Source organism: Salmo salar, chromosome ssa10, assembly GCF_905237065.1.
Source record: "Salmo salar chromosome ssa10, Ssal_v3.1, whole genome shotgun sequence".
Taxonomy (NCBI): Eukaryota; Metazoa; Chordata; class Actinopteri; order Salmoniformes; family Salmonidae; genus Salmo; species Salmo salar.
Window position 1 is genome coordinate 24063760 of NC_059451.1, and position 17996 is coordinate 24081755.

Sequence of the window (17996 nt, forward strand, 5' to 3'; positions counted from 1 at the left end):
ACCTCAAAAGTAGCTTTTATGTCAAGCTATATCCCATATTCTATCACTTTAGTATAATTTTTTATTAGCTTTGTACATTTACATGTCTTCATGGGTTGTTTTGCCTGTTGTGTTCCTCCAGGAGGAGACCCCATTGTTCCTGGCAGCCAGAGAGGGTAGTTTTGAGGCGGCCCAGGTTCTGCTGGACCACTACTCTAATAGGGACATCACAGACCACCTGGACCGGCTTCCCCGTGACACGGCACAGGAGCGCATGCACCACGACATTGTACGTCTGCTCGATCAGTACAACCTGGTCCACAGCCCTCACAATGGCCCCAACCACATGGGCGGAGGAGTGGGACACTCCCTGGTCTGTGGGGGCAACGGAGCGGGCTACATCGGCATGCGGGCCGGGCCCCAGGGCAAGAAGAGCAGGCGGGGCGGGGGGAAGGTTGGAGGTCCGGGCGGGGGTACAGCCAAAGAGCTGAAAGACATGAAGGCTAAGCGGAGGAAGAAGCCAACAGGAGGAGAAGGGCCTGCAGTGGGAGCTGTTGGAGGAGCCAGTGGCAACGGCACAAAAGCTGCAGGAGGGCTGTCAGAGAGCTCAGTCACCATGTCTCCTGTGGACTCCCTGGAGTCTCCACACTCGTACACAGGAGATGCTGCCGTGGCATCTAACACAGCCAACTCTCCTCCTCTCCTGAGCAGCCCCTCCTCTAGGCCCCTGCTGCCTCCCGTCAGCCACATGCTGGGCCAACAGCAGAGCTGGCTGGGTTTGAAGCATGGATACGGCAGCCACATGTTCAGCCTCCTCCCCCAGCAGATGGGTAACGGCCATTCTGGTATGTCCCAGCACCATGGCCAAGGCCTGCTCACCCCCATGAATGTCACCATGAGCCGCGAGCAACTGCCTCCCATCGTTACCTTCCAGATGATGGCACCGGGGGGCGGGCAGGCCCTGCTGAAGCAACCCCAGCCTGGGCAGGTGCAGTCACAGGGGCAAAACCAGGGCCAGCCCCGCTCTCAGCAGGGCCCTACTCACCTGCACTGCACCCAGGGCATGATGTACCAGATGCCCGGCGTGGGCCTCCAGCACAGCCTGTCCCACAGCCTCCCCCACTCTCACGGCCTGGCCCACAGCCACGGCATGGTGCATGACGGCCAGTCCCGCCAGCAGCTCCCTCCATATCAGGCTATCCAGAGCCCCGTGGATAAGTACCCCACCCCTCCCTCTCAGCACAGCTACGCCACCGCTGGCTCTGAGGGCACCACCCCGGGGCACCCGGCTCACCCGCCCAGCGAGCACCCGTACCTCACCCCCCTCCCCCGAGTCCCCTGACCCCTGGTCCTCCTCCTCCCCCCCACTCCAACTCAGACTGGTCTGACGTCACCACCAGCCCCACTCCCCTGGGGAACCCCAATGCACTGCCGCCTCCCCGCCACACACATATTCCGGAGCAGCCGCAGTCCCAGCAGACGCAACAGAACCCCCAGCAGCCTCAGCATGGCAACATGCAGGTGTTTGTATAGATGAGGACTCTCTTAAAGCACCCAACTCTTAAAAATGTTGTTGATCTTTGTAGTTAAACTACAACACTTAAACTCTTATCCGTCACTTCTTTCATAATTTGTTTTTGTCTTATCTCTGGTTACAGTAATCACTTTTACACTTCATTGTTACATGCTTTTCTTCCATTTTACACTTAAAGATAGAGTGTGTAGTCTGGTTTGAGCATTGCTAACTAAAACCAAAAACTGTTTGAGTACCTTGGACAGTTTGAAAGTGACTGATCATCAGAAATCAAACAAGGAACCAGAGCCAAACAGTGATCATGTCATGTAAGGAAAATGGACTGTTCAAGAAGGCACTAAGACAGAATCGACATTGGATATTCTTCATTTGGCTTAATCGGCTTCTTTTTGTCATCCCTTTTGGGCCGTTTCTTTTGGCTGAGCCTTATTTTAGACATTTTTGATGGACATATTTGCTCATTTTAACATTTGATCGTTTTCATTCACTTTGTTTTATGTAGACCTGCCAATGACATACTAATGTTTCATTGAAAATTAACTCTACTTTTTATATGATGGGTCCGTTCACTTATGTTAAGTTGTGTTCTTTAAGCAAAAACTTAGGATTTGTATTCTGGAATGTTTCTTAGTAGGATGTGGTGAGGCTATTTTGAGGGGCTGTCGTCGTGTGGTTAGAAAGATACACACAAGCTAAAAACATATAGATACATCTCTTCAATGTTTGGTTCTAAGCTAAACTGTGGTGTAAATAGTTGTCATATAAGTCACTGTATTCTTTTTCATTCTTGCTTCTGTTACAGTGTAGCCTCTGTACTCCCCCACACCCTGGGAGTGATGTTAGTAAGTTGTGGCTGTGGTGTTTCTGTGTCAGGAGAATCTGTGTTACTGAAGAGTTTGAGATTTATGGTACGTTTATGGATACAAAAGAATATATGGTGACTGATGAAATACCAGATGAAAGAGAAGGGCATAATTGGATGTTGCACTATGTCTCTCGCTATAGATGGTCTTTCACCATAGGGGTTTCACTATGGTGTGTGCAATACAATGAATATGCTTTACACCACCAAGCCAACCACCTTAGTAAGTCCCCACTGTTAAAGAACAAGGTTTGACTATGATACCTGTTACTTTTAAAGCTGTTATTACTATTCTATTTTACATGAATATTGTTGTATATTATCACTTCCCTCAACAGTTTGACTGGTTCTGAAGTTGTACTTTTTTTGTTTGATATGGCAGTTGCTTTTCCCCCAAAATCATTTAATCACCATTTTGCTTAATTACAATCAGTGTATTGGTGCACCTTCTTTAATTGTTTTGTGATTCATAAGCCAAGTCTGAATATGTTTAAGATATTTGTTTTGTAATGAGTATTTTTGTTTTCGTAATGTTTCTCATATGAGCACAGCCTTATGTGACTACTCTGTGACTGCAGACAATCATTGATTGTTTCTATTTTGCACCGTTAAATGGAACATCAATGTCTCCAAGACCAAATTTACTTGTTAGCCAAAAACTCATTGCAAATCATTGTATATCCACAGCATTGTTCACAGTTTAAAGTGTTGATTGGAAATGTTGCATTTGGACATATTGTCTTATCAAAGTAGATTATTGTCACAATGTATTCTAGGTTCATGTATTTTGACAGAGCAAGATCCAAATACACACCCTCACACCTGACAAGGTGATTTGCAGTCAATCATTATGTCTGTTATGGTAAGGTATATTGTTTTGTGAAAAGTGCCTCTATGAGCAAACCACAAACCAAAGTCATTACCCGTTCCCCATCTCTGGCACTTAATATCCTCCACTACAAATTACTTCCAATGTGCTATCTCTGGGTCCAGGCCTTTTAGCTAATTGGACCATCAATCCACGTGATCAAATCAGCAGAGCTCCCGGAGCATGGTATTTACACTTAAATGCCTCATTATTCAAGGCAATTTTTTACAGGCTGTATATAAACTATTTTTGTATGTTTATTGTTCTTTATTTTTCTGTAAACCATATACATGTTATATGAATGAAGTAGTTTCCCCTCATGTTTGTATAATGTAGAAGGTGCCTGTTTATAAAGAACAAAACCTATCTAATTGAAATAAACCAAACAAATGATCAAGTGCATATTATATACATAAATAAAGTCAGACTTTTCAGATCCATCTGCCTATTGTGCATGTCATTCTTTCATGGTTTTTCACAGGAATTGTTTTAAGAAATGAAAACAAATAAAACGGTTTAATTACAACAAATTGTGCTCTGTATTACACTGAACAAATTCAGTGATAAAGCAATCAAAGCAAAGCATTGATATTATGCTGCTTGGCAGACAATTTTATCCAAAGTGACTTACACAGTTTAAATGTATGCACTCACTGTACTGTATGTGATCTCTGGGGGGATTGAAGCCATAACTTTACCAACGGAGCCAGGAGGAACACGCAGGATGTAAACCATCGTTGCCTCAAACCACATTTCATGTGACCTTACTTGCCAGTATGAGCATACTTGAATGACAGAAATCTTACATATAGTAAAGACCCGATTCATCTAAAACTCACAGACAATGCCGCCACAGTTTGCAGCAGAAACCTGTCCACCAGACAGACATTTAATTAATTTGATTTCTATGGTCCACCCATCCAGCAGACAGCAGTAGAGAGCAGGCTGAAGGTCAGTTGTTAGTGTTCTGAGCAGATGAGGAAGCAAAAATACTGTACAAGGAAGTAAAATCATACAAAATGCTTTTGATTTAGCTATGTCGTTGCAACTTTAGAATATATACTGTCATAACGCAGACAACAATTATGGTATTATGGACAACAACATCGGTATGAAGGGGCAATAGTAGAATCCCGTTGCTGTTAGCCAGCCTGGGTCAATGGACGCGAGGACTTGAACTGTGGATAAGTTACCTGGCTAGCTACTAACGGACAGCTGAGCTCATTAGCTAGCGCTACAGCTCTCGCTTGAAGAATTACGGCTCAAGTTCAACAACTTTTGTATTACCTAGCTAGCTTTCCAGTGCTACCAGGTAGGTCTGCTAGTCTTGCACTATCAAACTGTATGAGATTGGGTCAGTGTCTCCAGCGTAACATTATCAAGCCTGCTTTCTTGTTGAGTGATTAGACACCTGCGCTAGCTAGCTAGCTAGCCAGCCAACTTTCTTGGAATGGTCACTTGCTTTGACTGTAATCAAACTGAATTAAAAGTTGAACTATTACGTTGATCATTGAATGGTTAACTTTCTGTCATTTGTTCAATGTAGCCTGACTTGTTTTGTCTAATCGTCATTGAAAGGGATTCTCCAATCATGAGAATGTCCAAACGCACCTCTCACACTACAAATGAAAGGTAGTTCGTCTTTGATGGACAAGGAAACTGTCAGTATGGCATTTGCTGGTGCCCCTGATCTTGTGGCCAAAGAGAGGATTGTGTGTTGCTGTTTGTTAGCCAGCAGGAGGAGGCCAGCTTGGCTGCCGGGCTACAGTGTAAGTGTGAGCAAATGTTTCTTCACAACCACTGAAGCTTGTCTCCAGTGCCAGACCACAGGAGCAAGAGTTGCAGCCATTTGGCCCATCGGTTCTTCCTTTGAATGTTTTAAGACTGTCCCCTCTTCCTGCAGACTGACTCCCGTCTGTCCCCAACATGGCATCCTCCAGGCTGAAGTACCTGTCTCTGGGGGTGCTGGTGTTCCAGACCACCTCTCTGGTGCTGACCATGCGCTACTCCCGCACCCTGCAGGGGGATGGTCACCGCTACCTGGCCTCCTCGGCTGTGGTGGTGGCTGAGTTCATGAAGATCATTACCTGTTTGCTGCTCGTCTTCAAGGAGCACAGTGAGTGGTCTGGATAGAGCTGTCTACTTCCCATCTGCAGTATAGGAAAATAAGACTTTGTGTTTATGTATAAATGTAGGCCTAGTGGATGACACATGGAAGGGTTATGCAAGTTATATCTCGGTATCTAACTTTCCCTCTATCTACACCTCTCTCCTGTATGGCCCAGGCTACAGTGTTCGGGCTCTGAGCAGTATTCTGAGGCAGGAGATAGCCCACAAGCCTATAGAGACCCTGAAGCTGGCCATTCCTTCTGGGATCTACACCCTCCAGAACAACCTGCTCTACGTGGCTCTGTCTAACCTAGATGCTGCCACCTACCAGGTAGAACAACCTGTTATGGAGTGTTTTTTTCTCATCCATCTCTACACATAATGCCCCATAATGACAGAGTGAAAACCTGTTTGACATTTTTGCAAATGTATTGAAAATGAAATGCACAAATACCTAATTTACATACGAATTCACACCCATGAGTCAACACGTTAGAATCACCTTTGGCAGTGATTACAGCTGTGACTCTTTCTGGGTAAGTCTCTAAGAGCTCCTGGATTGTACAATATTATTCAAGGTCTGTCAAGTTGATTGTTCATCATTGCTAGACAGCCATTTTCAAGTCTTGCCATAGATTTTCAAGACGATTTAAGTCAAAACTGTAAGTACGCCACTCAGGAACATTCAATGTCGTCTTGGTAAGCTACTTCAGTGTATATTTGATTTGTGTTTTAGGTTATTGTCCTGCTGAAAGGTGAATTTGTATCACATCGTCTGTTGGAAAATGGACTGAACCAGGTTTTCCTCTAGTATTTTGCCTGTACTTAGCTCTATCCCATTTCTTTTTATCTGAAAAAACTCCCTAGTCCTTGCCAATTACAAGCATACCCATAACATTCAGCCTGGTCTCATAGACTATACATAACATTTTTACATTTTTTTAAAACATTTTAGTCATTTAGCAGACGCTCTTATCCAGAGCGACTTACAGTAAGTAGTGAGTGCATACATTTCATTTCATGCATTAAATTATTTTTTTTTTGTACTGGCCCCCCGTGGGAATCAAACCCACAACCCTGGCGTTGCACACACCATGCTGGGGTTGCAAACACCATGCTCTACCAACTGAGCCACAGGGAAGACATAACAAAGAAATTGTAAGTCCAGAACAGTCAAATGAGTATGATATGTTACATTTGGTATGGTTACATAAGACAGATGGTTACTTAAGGCAAAAACAAAAGGACTGGAACAGCTAGCAAACTAAAGGTTGAGTGTTCAAGTCTCATCACGGACAACTTTAGCAATTTAGCTAATTAGCAACTTTTTAACTACTTACTACTTTTTAGCTACAGCTTCGATTCCCTTTTGCTTGAATTCCCTCCCCAAAAAACTCTCACTGAGTACATTTCGGGTCTGCTGAGTGCAAACTTGAACGTTGTGAAAATTCTGTGCAACTTCCAGCGCACAGAGGCTGTACCTGTTTTTAAGTTAGATTTAACAGTGGCCAAGAATGCTAATGTGGCTATTTGATCATAATGTTGGCCGACCATAAAAAGTAATGGAGAAAATGCATCTCATAACATTTTAACATAGAAATAGCTGTTCTATCATTCAGCCTACAGTAGCAGCCAATGTGTGGTGTTCAATGTAGGCCTACATTCCATGAGACATTTGAAAGAAACATGCAGGGCTTGACATGAACCTGTTTATCCATTTGTCCTTCAGACAAGGAGGTGACTGAAAATGTTGTTATTTGGTGCAAGAAACCACTTTACAAAGTAAAACGCATTATTACAGACAATCAGACAAATTTTGCTACCCGCTGCCTATTGGTTACTTAGCTTATTCAAGCCTGTCTCAAAATACAACACTGCCTCTTTAAGGCAAGAAAATAGCTCTTTACCTGACTCGCTTTTCAAAGATGTCTAGAAATGTACATATTTTGTGCTCTTGTAGGAAGCAATCACTCCCCTATTGCTGACTACAAATGATCTATAACTGGGCTAATAACTCACTAACTAGCAAAATATATTAATAGAATGTGCACACATGGGTACATGCAGCTCGCTGATCTCAAAACAGGCAGCATCTACTCACGACTGCTCATGCTATAAACACAGTCCAGTTCAAAGTAAATGGCACAGATCCATATATAACAATGGTCTATTTGCATATAGGCCTACTGCAGCTCTGATTGTTTATGCTGCACTGGTCTGTGTAGAATATGTCAATGCATATTGAATCCTACTCCCATGCATTCTGCCTACAACAAAATCTCATGCATAGTTAGTTTTGTTTCTGTATGTTGCGTTGAAAGTGGCTAATATTGCATTTATTCGATGACAATTGCTGTAGTAAAGGGAAACGTTGATAGTGTTAACAGCGAAAACACTCAGAAAAGTGCTTCCAACGTTTTCTGAGTCAAGATCACTATTTGAGTCAAAATGCAAGCCGAGATCTAGCCTATGCAATATTAACCAATTACGAACAGTACTGTAACAATTAGGTTGTTGTAGTAAGCTATAGGCCCAATACATTATCACCGCATATTGGCTTTGCTTGAATTGCCCTACCAATGCATTGTTGTTTGGGCCATTTTTTAAATTATATTGCAAAATTTGAGGTTGGTTATATGATCACACTGGCAATAGATCCGTTGTTGTATTACTTGTGAGGCACAGCTGAGTGCACATACCTTAAAAAAAAAAGCTTTTCATTTGTATTTTGCTGGTGCCTGCATCTAATGGTCAGTCTAATGGGAGAGAGCAGCAGACTGAGGGTCCGCCTCAACATCCTTCCGCTCTCCCTTACCAAAAAGGGACACCGTCTTCCAGCTGATGGCGAAACTCAAGTCGCATCTCATTATTTCTGCCTCATGCACAAATTCATGTTACGCCTATGAACAGAGAAAGGGAAATATTCCTTGACATTAAAAAAGACCCAAGACACTAATAATAACAACAACGTAAGCCTATATAATTTCTTACTCATTTACAATGCATTCGTAAAGTATTCAGACCCCTTGACTTTTTCCACATTTTGGTACGTTACAGCCTTATTCTAAAATTGATTAATTTGTTCTTTTTCCTCATCAATCTACACAGAATACCCAATAATGACAAAGCAAAAACAACTTTTTAAGACATTTTTGCAAATGTATTAAAAATAAAAAACAGAAATATACATTTTATATAAGTGTTCAGAACCTTTACTCAGTACTTTGTTGAGGCACCTTTGGCAGCGATTAAAGCCCAGAGTCTTCTTGGGTATGACGCTACAAGCTTGGCACACCTGTATTTGGGGAGATTCTCCCATTCTTCACTACAGATTCTCTCAATCTCTGTCAGGTTGGATGGGGAGGGTTACTGCACAGTATTTTCAGGTCTCCAGAGATGTTAGATCAAGTTTAAGTCTGGGCTCTGGCTGGGGCACTCAGCCAGACTTGTCCCGAAGTCACTCCTGCATTGTCTTGGCTGTGTGCTTAGGGCGTTGTCTTGTTGGAAGGTGAACCTTTGCCCCAGTCTGAGGTCCTGAGCAGGTTTTCCTCAAGGATCTCTGTACTTTGCTCTGTTCATCTATCCGATTCCTTCGATCCTGACGAGTCTCCCAGTCCCTGCTGCTGAAAAACATCCCACAGCATGATGCTGCCACCACAATGCTTCACTGTAGGGTGGTGCAAAGTTTCCTTCAGATGTGATGCTTGGCATTCAGGCCAAAGAGTTCAATCTTGGTTTCATCAGACCAGAGAATCTTGTTTCTCATGGTCTGAGAGTCCTTTAGGTGCCTTTTCGGAGATCTACGGACAATTCCTTCGACCTCATGGCTTGGTTTTTGATCTGACATGCACTGTCAACTGTGGGACCTTATATAGACAGGTGTGTGCCTTTCCAAATCATGTCCAATCAGTTGAATTTACCACAGGTGGACTCCAAGTTGTAGAAACATCTCAAGGATGATCAATGGAAACAGGATGCACCTGAGCTCAATTTTGAGTCTCCTAGCAAAGGGTCTGAATACTTATGTAAATAAGGTATTTCTGTTTTTTTCTGTATTGTGTGTAGATTGATGAGATGTTTTTAAAATTTTATTTAATCAATTTTAGAATAAGGCTGTAACGTAACAAAAGTTAGAAAAAGGGAAGGGGTCTGAATACTTTCCGAATGAACTGTATTACTGCTGCAGTGCTTGTTGTAGCGCAGTGGAAATGGGAAGAATGTGCATTTTATGGCTGTATTTAACACTTTTATAAAAGTGTTGACAGTGCTGAGTAAGAACTTAAACATGAATTCACTCATTAAAAACAGCATATCTTTGCTGTATTTGTTGTCTCTCTCTAGTCATGGTTTTAAACATTTTGAAATCTCACAGTATCAACTTTGCTGTAGCTTTATTTTATGCCTGCTACGATACTGCAGACACGGTCATCTGAGCCTTCCGATTGGCCAGCGGTAGGCCTGTAGTGCACTTGATTTGCTCTCCGGGCACATCGGGAAGGCAGAGTTTGTACCTTCAGACACATGTAATGGTTCAAAATGGCAGCAATTTGCCTACCTGGCGCGCAGGGCAGCTGAATCCCCAGACTAAATAAAAAGATGTAGGAACACAAGGCTTTATCGTTGTTTTTTTTTTACAGAAATGTTTGGTGATCGACTAGGAATGCTTTGGAGATGACCACTGCTCTAGGAAGTTGAGTGAAGTTCAGTCTCGTGCTTCTCTCTGTGGGCTGATATTTCTTCTGTGCCACAGTCTCGGGGCTACTGCGTGCAGCTTTAGAGGGAACATTGTTTGCAACTACTTAGCATGTTAGTTAACCCTTCCCCTAACCATAACCCTTTTTAGCTAACCCTTCCCCCTAACCTTAATCCTTTAACATAATACCCTAGCCTAGCAAACGTTAGCCACTACAAATTGGAATTCGTAACATATCATACAAAATGGATGCTAGACATCCAAAAATGAATACATACGAAACGTAACATATATCAAACTAAATGCAATGTCTCGGATTTAAGTGTACAGAATAATAAGAAATGCTCTGAGACCAGGTTGTAACATGATGAAGCCATCACCATACTTGAAAAAATAAAGAGTTGAATTTGCCCCAAACATACCACTTTGTCTTCAGGACATAAAGTGAATTTCTTTGCCACATTTTTAGCAGTTTTACTTTAGTGCCTTATTGAAAATAGGATGCATGTTTTGGAATATTTTTATTTATAGGGTTTCTTATTTTCACTCTGTCATTTAGATTAGTATTGTGGAGTAACTGCAAGGTTGATGATCCATCCTCACTTTTCTCCTATCACAGCCATTAAACAAAGTCACCATTGGCCTCCTGGTGAAATCCCTGAGTTTCCTTCCTCTCTGGCAACTGAGTTAGGAAGGATGCCTGTATGCTTGCTGGGTGACTGGTGACTGGGTGTATTGATACACCATCCAATGTGTAATTAATAACTTCACCGTGCTCAAAGGGATATTCAATGTATGCTTTTTATTTTTACCAGTCTACCAATAGGTGCCCTTTGATTGCGAGGCATTGGAAAACCTACCTGGTCTTTTTGGTTGAATCTGTGTTTGAAACCTTACAGATAATTGTCTATGTGTGGGGAAACAGTCATTCAAAATCATGTTAAACACTATTGCACACAGAGTGAGTGAGTGAGTCCATCCAACTTCTTATGTGACTTGTTAAGCAAATCTTTACTCCTGAACTAATTTAGGCTTCTCCATAACAATTGTTTGAATACTTATTGACTCCTTTCAGCTTTTCATTTTTAATTAATTTGTTACAATTTCAAAAAAACATCAATCCTGTTTGACATTATGGGATATTGTGTGTCGGCCAGTGACAAATAGTAAGTTCAGGCTGTAACACAACACAATGTGGAAAAAGTAAAGCGGTGTGAATACTTTCTGAAGGCACTGTATTAGTGTCTGGGGTAGTATACTTTTTATGGTCTCTAAATGGTGTCTCCTGTTTTCTCCTTGTCTGTCTCCACCAGGTGACCTACCAGCTGAAGATCCTCACCACAGCTCTCTTCTCAGTGTCCATGCTGGGCCGAAGACTGGGTGTGTACCAGTGGCTCTCCCTGCTCATCCTCATGGCTGGGGTTGCACTTGTCCAGGTAAACTCTACTCCAACTCCTTTAAAATCCACTTTTTTTTAAACCTGCATTTTACTCACTCCAGTGTGTTTTTGTATCTTTGTGTGTGTGTGTGTGTGTGTGTGTGTGTGTGTGTGTGTGTGTGTGTGTGTGTGTGTGTGTGTGTGTGTGTGTCCAATGTCTAGTGGCCCTCTGAGTCCCCTGGGGCCCCTGAGAAGGAGCAGCTGTCTGCGGGGTCCCAGTTTGTTGGCGTGGCGGCGGTGCTGGTGGCCTGCTTCTCCAGTGGCTTTGCTGGCGTTTACTTTGAGAAGATCCTCAAAGAGACAAAACAGAGTGTCTGGGTCCGTAATATCCAACTGGGTCAGTATGAAATGGTTCTACCATACTCGGGTTGTAAGGGCACTTGTTCCAGTTTTCCGTCCCAGAATTACTCTGTTATTATCAAATAAATATTATTTATGACAGCGCTCTAGTACTGTGTCTTTGAAGTGAGTTTTTAGTGTTCCTTCCTCCTCACTGAAACCCTGTGTTTTTCTCTCGGTGCCAAATGAGTCTTCCTGCTGAGTTTTTTTTTTACAGCTGAACATGTGAAGCGTGTGTTAATTCTCCTGTGATTAATTTCCTGGTGTGAACTTGTGCTAGTTTTCTGTATAGAGTTTCTGCATTGAGAAAATGCTGCATTCATCCTCATACACATTGGATGAGACTAGTGTTTTAACATTAATGTCTATGGATGTAGACATTTGGTTTTTTTCAGTCAATCACTGCAGGTTATTGTTTTTGATGAAAGCTGGCAGGGTTACGTTAAATCCATTTTCCTATCATTCATATTCAGTTCAAACTCATATCATCTGCCTGTTTGTCTGTGTGTAGGAATGTTTGGCCTAGTGTTTGGTCTGATGGGGATGTTTGCGTACGATGGGGAGAGAGTCCTAGAGTCTGGGATGTTCCAGGGATACAACACAGTCACCTGGATAGTGGTGGCTCTGCAGGTACATCTCACTATTATTTTGTTTACGTCACCTGTGAGCTGCAGGTCAAATGTACTCAGTATGTACTGTTAGTTCACAAGCTACAAATGTGAAGAAATCGTGTTGTTAGATTCTAAATAAACAGAGTAAAACTCACGGACGACTAGTAAAGATCAAACCAAGTTTATTCACCCACTGGGTCACACAGCTGCATAACACAAAGACATATTTACACAAGCACTGGTATTTAAACCTTCCTCCTATGCTGAGGCATCTCACACATCTGGACAGCCAATACATCTCTGTTGCTAGACAGGACTTTAGTGATGCCTGTTCTTTCTCACTTCATCTGGCTTGACCTGACCTTGGCCCAAATTCCTCACTCTTCCCCAACTCACGGCTGTCCTGTTGACTTGTACCAGAATGTGGCCCTTCTCTCCATAGGATACCTGATGTCTAACAATAACATGTTCTGACAGAATGTAAACATTCTGCGTTCCCTTCTCTCCCTCAGTAACATGGAATAAGGATATTTCAAGTTTAAAAGTCAGAACCAGTCGTGGCCAAAGGTTTTGAGAATGACACAAATATTAATTTCCACAAAGTTTGCTGCTTCAGTGTCTTCAGATATTTTTGTCAGATGTTCTATGGAATACTGAAGTATAATTACAAGCATTTCATAAGTCTCAAAAGCTTTTATTGACAATTACATGAAGTTGATGCAAAGAGTCCATATCTGCAGTGTTGACCCTTCTTTTTCAAGACGTCTGCAATCCGCCCTGGCATGCTGTCAGTTAACTTCTGGGTCACATCCTGACTGATGGCAGCCCATTCTTGCATAATCAATGCTTGGAGTTTGTCAGAATTTGTGGGTTTTGTTTGTCCACCCGCCTCTTGAGGATTGACCACAAGTTCTCAATGGGATTAAGGTCTGGGGAGTTTCCTGGCCTTGGACACAAAATATTGATGTTTTGTTCCCCGAGCCACTTAGTTATCACTTTTGCCTTATGGCAAGGTGTTCTATCATGCTGGAAAAGGCATTGTTTGTCACCAAACTGTTCCTGGATGGTTGGGAGAAGTTGCTCTCGAGGATGTGTTGGTACCATTCTTTATTCATGGCTGTGTTCTTAGGCAAAATTGTGAGTGAGCCCACTCCCTTGGCTGAGAAGCAACCCCACACATGAATGTTCTCAGGATGCTTTACTGTTGGCATGACACAGGACTGATGGTAGCGCTCACCTTGTCTTCTCCGGACAAGCTTTTTTCCGGATGCCCCAAACAATCGGAAAGAGGATTCATCAGACAAAGTGACTTTACCCCAGTCCTCAGCAGTCCAATCCCTGTACCTTTTGCAGAATATCAGTCTGTCCCTGATGTTTTTCCTGGAGAGAAGTGGCTTCTTTGCTGCCCTTCTTGACACCAGGCCATCCTCCAAAAGTCTTCGCCTCACTGTTAGAGGTCGACTGATTATGATTTTTTTCAACGCCGATACCGATTATTGGAGGACCAAAAACCCCGGTACCGATTAATCTGCCGATTTTAAAATTTAAAAAAATTATACAAAAAATAATAATTATTTATATATTTATTTGTAATAATGACAATTACAACAATACTGAATGAACACTTTTATTTTAACTTAATATAATACATCAATCAAATCAATTTAGCCTCAAATAAATAATGAAACATGTTCAATTTGGTTTAAATAATGCAAAAACAAAGTGTTGGAGAAGAAAGTAAAAGTGCAATATGTGCCATGTAAAAAAGCTAACGTTTAACTTCCTTGCTCAGAACATATGAAAGCTGGTGGTTCCTTTTAACATGAGTCTTCAATATTCCCAGGTAAGAAGTTTTAGGTTGTAGTTATTATAGGACTATTTATCTCTATACCATTTGTATTTCATATACCTTTGACTATTGGATGTTCTTATAGGCACTTTAGTATTGCCAGTGTAACAGTATAGCTTCTGTCCCTCTCCTCGCTTCTACCTGGGCTCAAACCAGGAACACAGCCACCCTCGAAGCATCGTTATCCATTGCTCCACAAATGCCGTGGCCCTTGCAGAGCAAGGGGAACAACTACTTCAAGGTCTCAGAGCGAGTGCCGTCACCGATTGAAACGCTTTTAGCGCGCACCCCGCTAACTAGCTAGCCATTTCACATCGGTTACACCAGCCTAATCTCGGGAGTTGATAGGCTTGAAGTCATAAACAGCTTAATGCTTGAAGCACAACGAAGAGCTGCTGGCAAACGCACGAAAGTGCTGTTTGGATGAATGCTTACGAGCCTGCTGCTGCCTACCACCGCTCAGTCAGACTGCTATATCAAATATCAAATCATAGACTTAATTATAACATAATAACACACAGAAATACGAGCCTTAGGTCAATAATATGGTCAAATTCGGAAACGATCATTTCGAAAACAAAATGTTTATTCTTTCAGTGAAATACAGAACCGTTCTGTATTTTATCTAACGGGTGGCATCCCTAAGTCTAAATATTGCTGTTACATTGTACAACCTTCAATGTTATGTCATAATTATGTACAATTAACAAATTAATTACGGTCTTTGTTAGGAATAAATGGACTTCACACAGTTCGCAACGAGCCAGGCGGCCAAAACTGCTGCATATACCCTGACTGCTTTCACGGAACACAAGAGAAGTGACACAATTTCCCTAGTTAAAAGAAAGTCATGTTAGCAGGCAGTATTAACTAAATATGCAGGTTTAAAAATATATACTTGTGTATTGATTTTAAAGAAAGGCATTGATGTTTATGGTTAGGTACACATTGGTGCAATGACAGTGCTTTTTTCGCGAATGCGTTTGTTAAATCATCATCCGTTTGAGGAAGTAGGCTGTGATTCGATGAGAAATTAACAGGCACCGCATCGATTATATGCAACGCAGGACACGCAAGATAAACTAGTAATATCATCAACCATGTGTAGTTAACTAGTGATTATGTTAAGGTTGATTAAAAATCAGTTGTTCTGCCCCTGACCAAGGCAGTTAACCCACCGTTCCTAGGCCGTCATTGAAAATAAGAATGTGTTTTTAACTGACTTGCCTAGTTAAATAAAGGTTAAAAAATCGGCCACAATCGGTGTCCAAAAATGCCGATTACCGATTTATGAAAACTTGAAATTGGCCCTAATTAATCAGCCATTCCGATCGACCTCTACTCACTGTGCGTGCAGATGCACTCACACCTGCCTGCTGCCATTCCTGAGCAAGCTCTGTACTGGTGGTGCCCCGATCCCGCAGCTGAATCAACTTTAGGAGACGGTTCTGGCTCTTGCTGGACTTTCTTGGGCGCCCTGAAGCCTTCTTCACAACAATTGAACCGCTCTCCTTAAAGTTCTTGATGATCCGATAAATGGTTGATTTAGGTGCAATCTTACTGGCAGCAATATCCTTGCCTGTGAAGCCCTTTTTGTGCATAGCAATGATGACGGCATGTGTTTCCTTGCAGGTAACCATGGTTGACAGGGGAAGAACAATGATTCCAAGCACCATCCTCCTTTTGAAGCTTCCAGTCTGTTATTCGAACTCAATCAGCATGACAGAGTGATCTCCAGCCTTGTCCTCGTCAACACTCATACCTGTGTTAACGAAAGAATCACTGACATGTCAGCTGGTCCTTTTGTGGCAGGGCTGAAATGCAGTGGAAATGTTTTGGGGGGATTCAGTTCATTTGCATGGCAAAGAGGGACTTTGCAATTAATTGCAATTCATCTTATCACTCTTCATAACATTCTGGAGTATATGCAAATTGCCATCATACAAACTGAGGCAGCAGACTTTGTGAAAATTAACATTTGTCATTCTCAAAACTTTTGGCCACGACTGTACAGTTTTAAGTGAAAAATCTTGCACTGTTAATCATGTTGAATGAATATTGCCATGCCTCTTGACTAAGGTGCTATTGCTTGATCTCATTCCAATTGTGTGAGCTTAGTAGTATTATAGTGTCCCTTTGCCCACAGCTCATCCAGTCCATATCTGGTGTGTGTTTCTCTAGGCACTAGGAGGGCTGGTTATAGCAGCTGTCATCAAGTATGCAGACAACATCCTGAAGGGCTTCGCTACGTCACTCTCCATCATTCTGTCAACACTCATATCCTACTTCTGGCTGCAGGACTTCGACCCAACTAGGTTCTCACAAAACACACACATTCTCTCTTGAGCCGGGTTATTTTAATGAACTAATTGAATGTTGCTCGTCTCTGACACGTGTAATGCTGTGTCTTTTCTTGTCTTGTGTCCTCTCCAGTGTGTTCTTCATGGGTGCAATGCTGGTCATCGTGGCCACCTTCCTGTATGGCTACGAGGGCAAGCCCTCCCCCAACCCCAGTCGTGCCTAGGGGACATCGCAGAGGAAAAAAAGGAGGACCGAAAGAGAGGTCAGGTAAAAGAAGATATGAGAAGTGGAGAGGAAGAGAGAAGGGGAGTGAATGACACTAGACTAGTGGTATTGAGATGGGCCTCTGACACCATGAAGTGCATCAACTATGAAATGTGACCAGGAAGTAGCCAGACAAGGCTGTGCCTCACCATGGTTACCACTACAGAGAAATAGACCCATGAGTCATGACCAAGCTGAGCAGTGTACTGGTCAGCCAGCTTACCGCACTGGGCCAAAACTAGTTGGGGGGGGTTCCCCTGTCTTAATGTTACTGTCATCAGCTCAATCATGAAGATGATCGGTAAAACAAAGACACCATAATGTTCACACATGGCTTGTGACAATAGTCCAGATGTATTGGACTCCGCAGACATACTGATCAACTATGTTGCTGTAGAACTCTGTTTGTGGGTCGTTCCACGAAATGAGTGCCTTTTGCGCCCCTTTGATATTTTAAGGAAAATTGTGCACCGATATTACATTTTTTAAAGTCTGTTATATTAATTGAAGTGCCCTTTTGTGTATATACTGTATTTCTAAAGATGATTATTTATTTAATGTGATTAGTTATTAATTTACGTCTTTCCCTAATTTTAAGGTCAACCCTGTTACCTGAACTGAATTCTCATTTTAAATATAAAGAAACACTGAACATCTAATATTCAAACCATAGTGTAAAAAAAGCTGGTTCTACTCTTTTTGGCCATTTTCTGTCACAAGGGGATTTATGGCTGTTTTTAAGATTAAATCGTCAACCCTGTTACTTTAATTGGCCCTTACTATAATATTATTTTGAGATGGGAAAATGTGTTTTTATGAAGTTGAACATGTGGTCTTTGACAGTGTTAAAATTACGTGAAATCAAACATTCTTTTTTTTCCAAGTTACACTACTCAAAAGGCACCCAATTGGTGAAACGACCCTTGTACTTTTCCTGTCCTTGTGGTCACTTGATTTGTTTGTTATTTGGGGAAGCGGGTAAGGATGACTTTGTTACTGTATTTACCAATCATCCATAAAGAAAATGTTTCCTACATCAAAGACGAGTGTGTCATTTAGAAATTCTACAAGTGCTCTGATCCATGAGATGCAAACACAGTCACACTCATACTCTCCCTATTATATCTGACAGTAATACATCTTCTGAGT

The 17996-nt window shown here is 42.1% G+C and overlaps 2 protein-coding genes across 2 annotated transcripts in view; both read left to right on the top strand.

Moving 5' to 3' along the window:
- Positions 1-3683, top strand: part of notch2 (notch receptor 2) — a 54627-nt gene extending 50944 nt beyond the window's left edge. Inside the window, 3 exon segments of the mRNA XM_014216483.2 lie at positions 122-1300; positions 1302-1340; positions 1342-3683. Of these exon segments, the coding sequence (XP_014071958.2) occupies positions 122-1300; positions 1302-1340; positions 1342-1512 (1389 nt within the window). The 3' untranslated portion in view covers positions 1513-3683.
- Positions 3684-4176: 493 nt separating this feature from the next.
- slc35a3a (solute carrier family 35 member A3a) lies at positions 4177-17888 on the top strand. The gene is made up of 8 exons (XM_014216484.2): positions 4177-4555; positions 5147-5359; positions 5529-5683; positions 11359-11481; positions 11646-11820; positions 12334-12452; positions 16464-16597; positions 16716-17888. The coding sequence occupies exons 2-8, from the start codon at positions 5170-5172 to the stop codon at positions 16804-16806; spliced, it is 987 nt and encodes a 328-aa protein (XP_014071959.1). The 5' UTR covers positions 4177-4555; positions 5147-5169; the 3' UTR covers positions 16807-17888.
- The last annotated feature ends 108 nt before the right edge of the window (positions 17889-17996 follow it).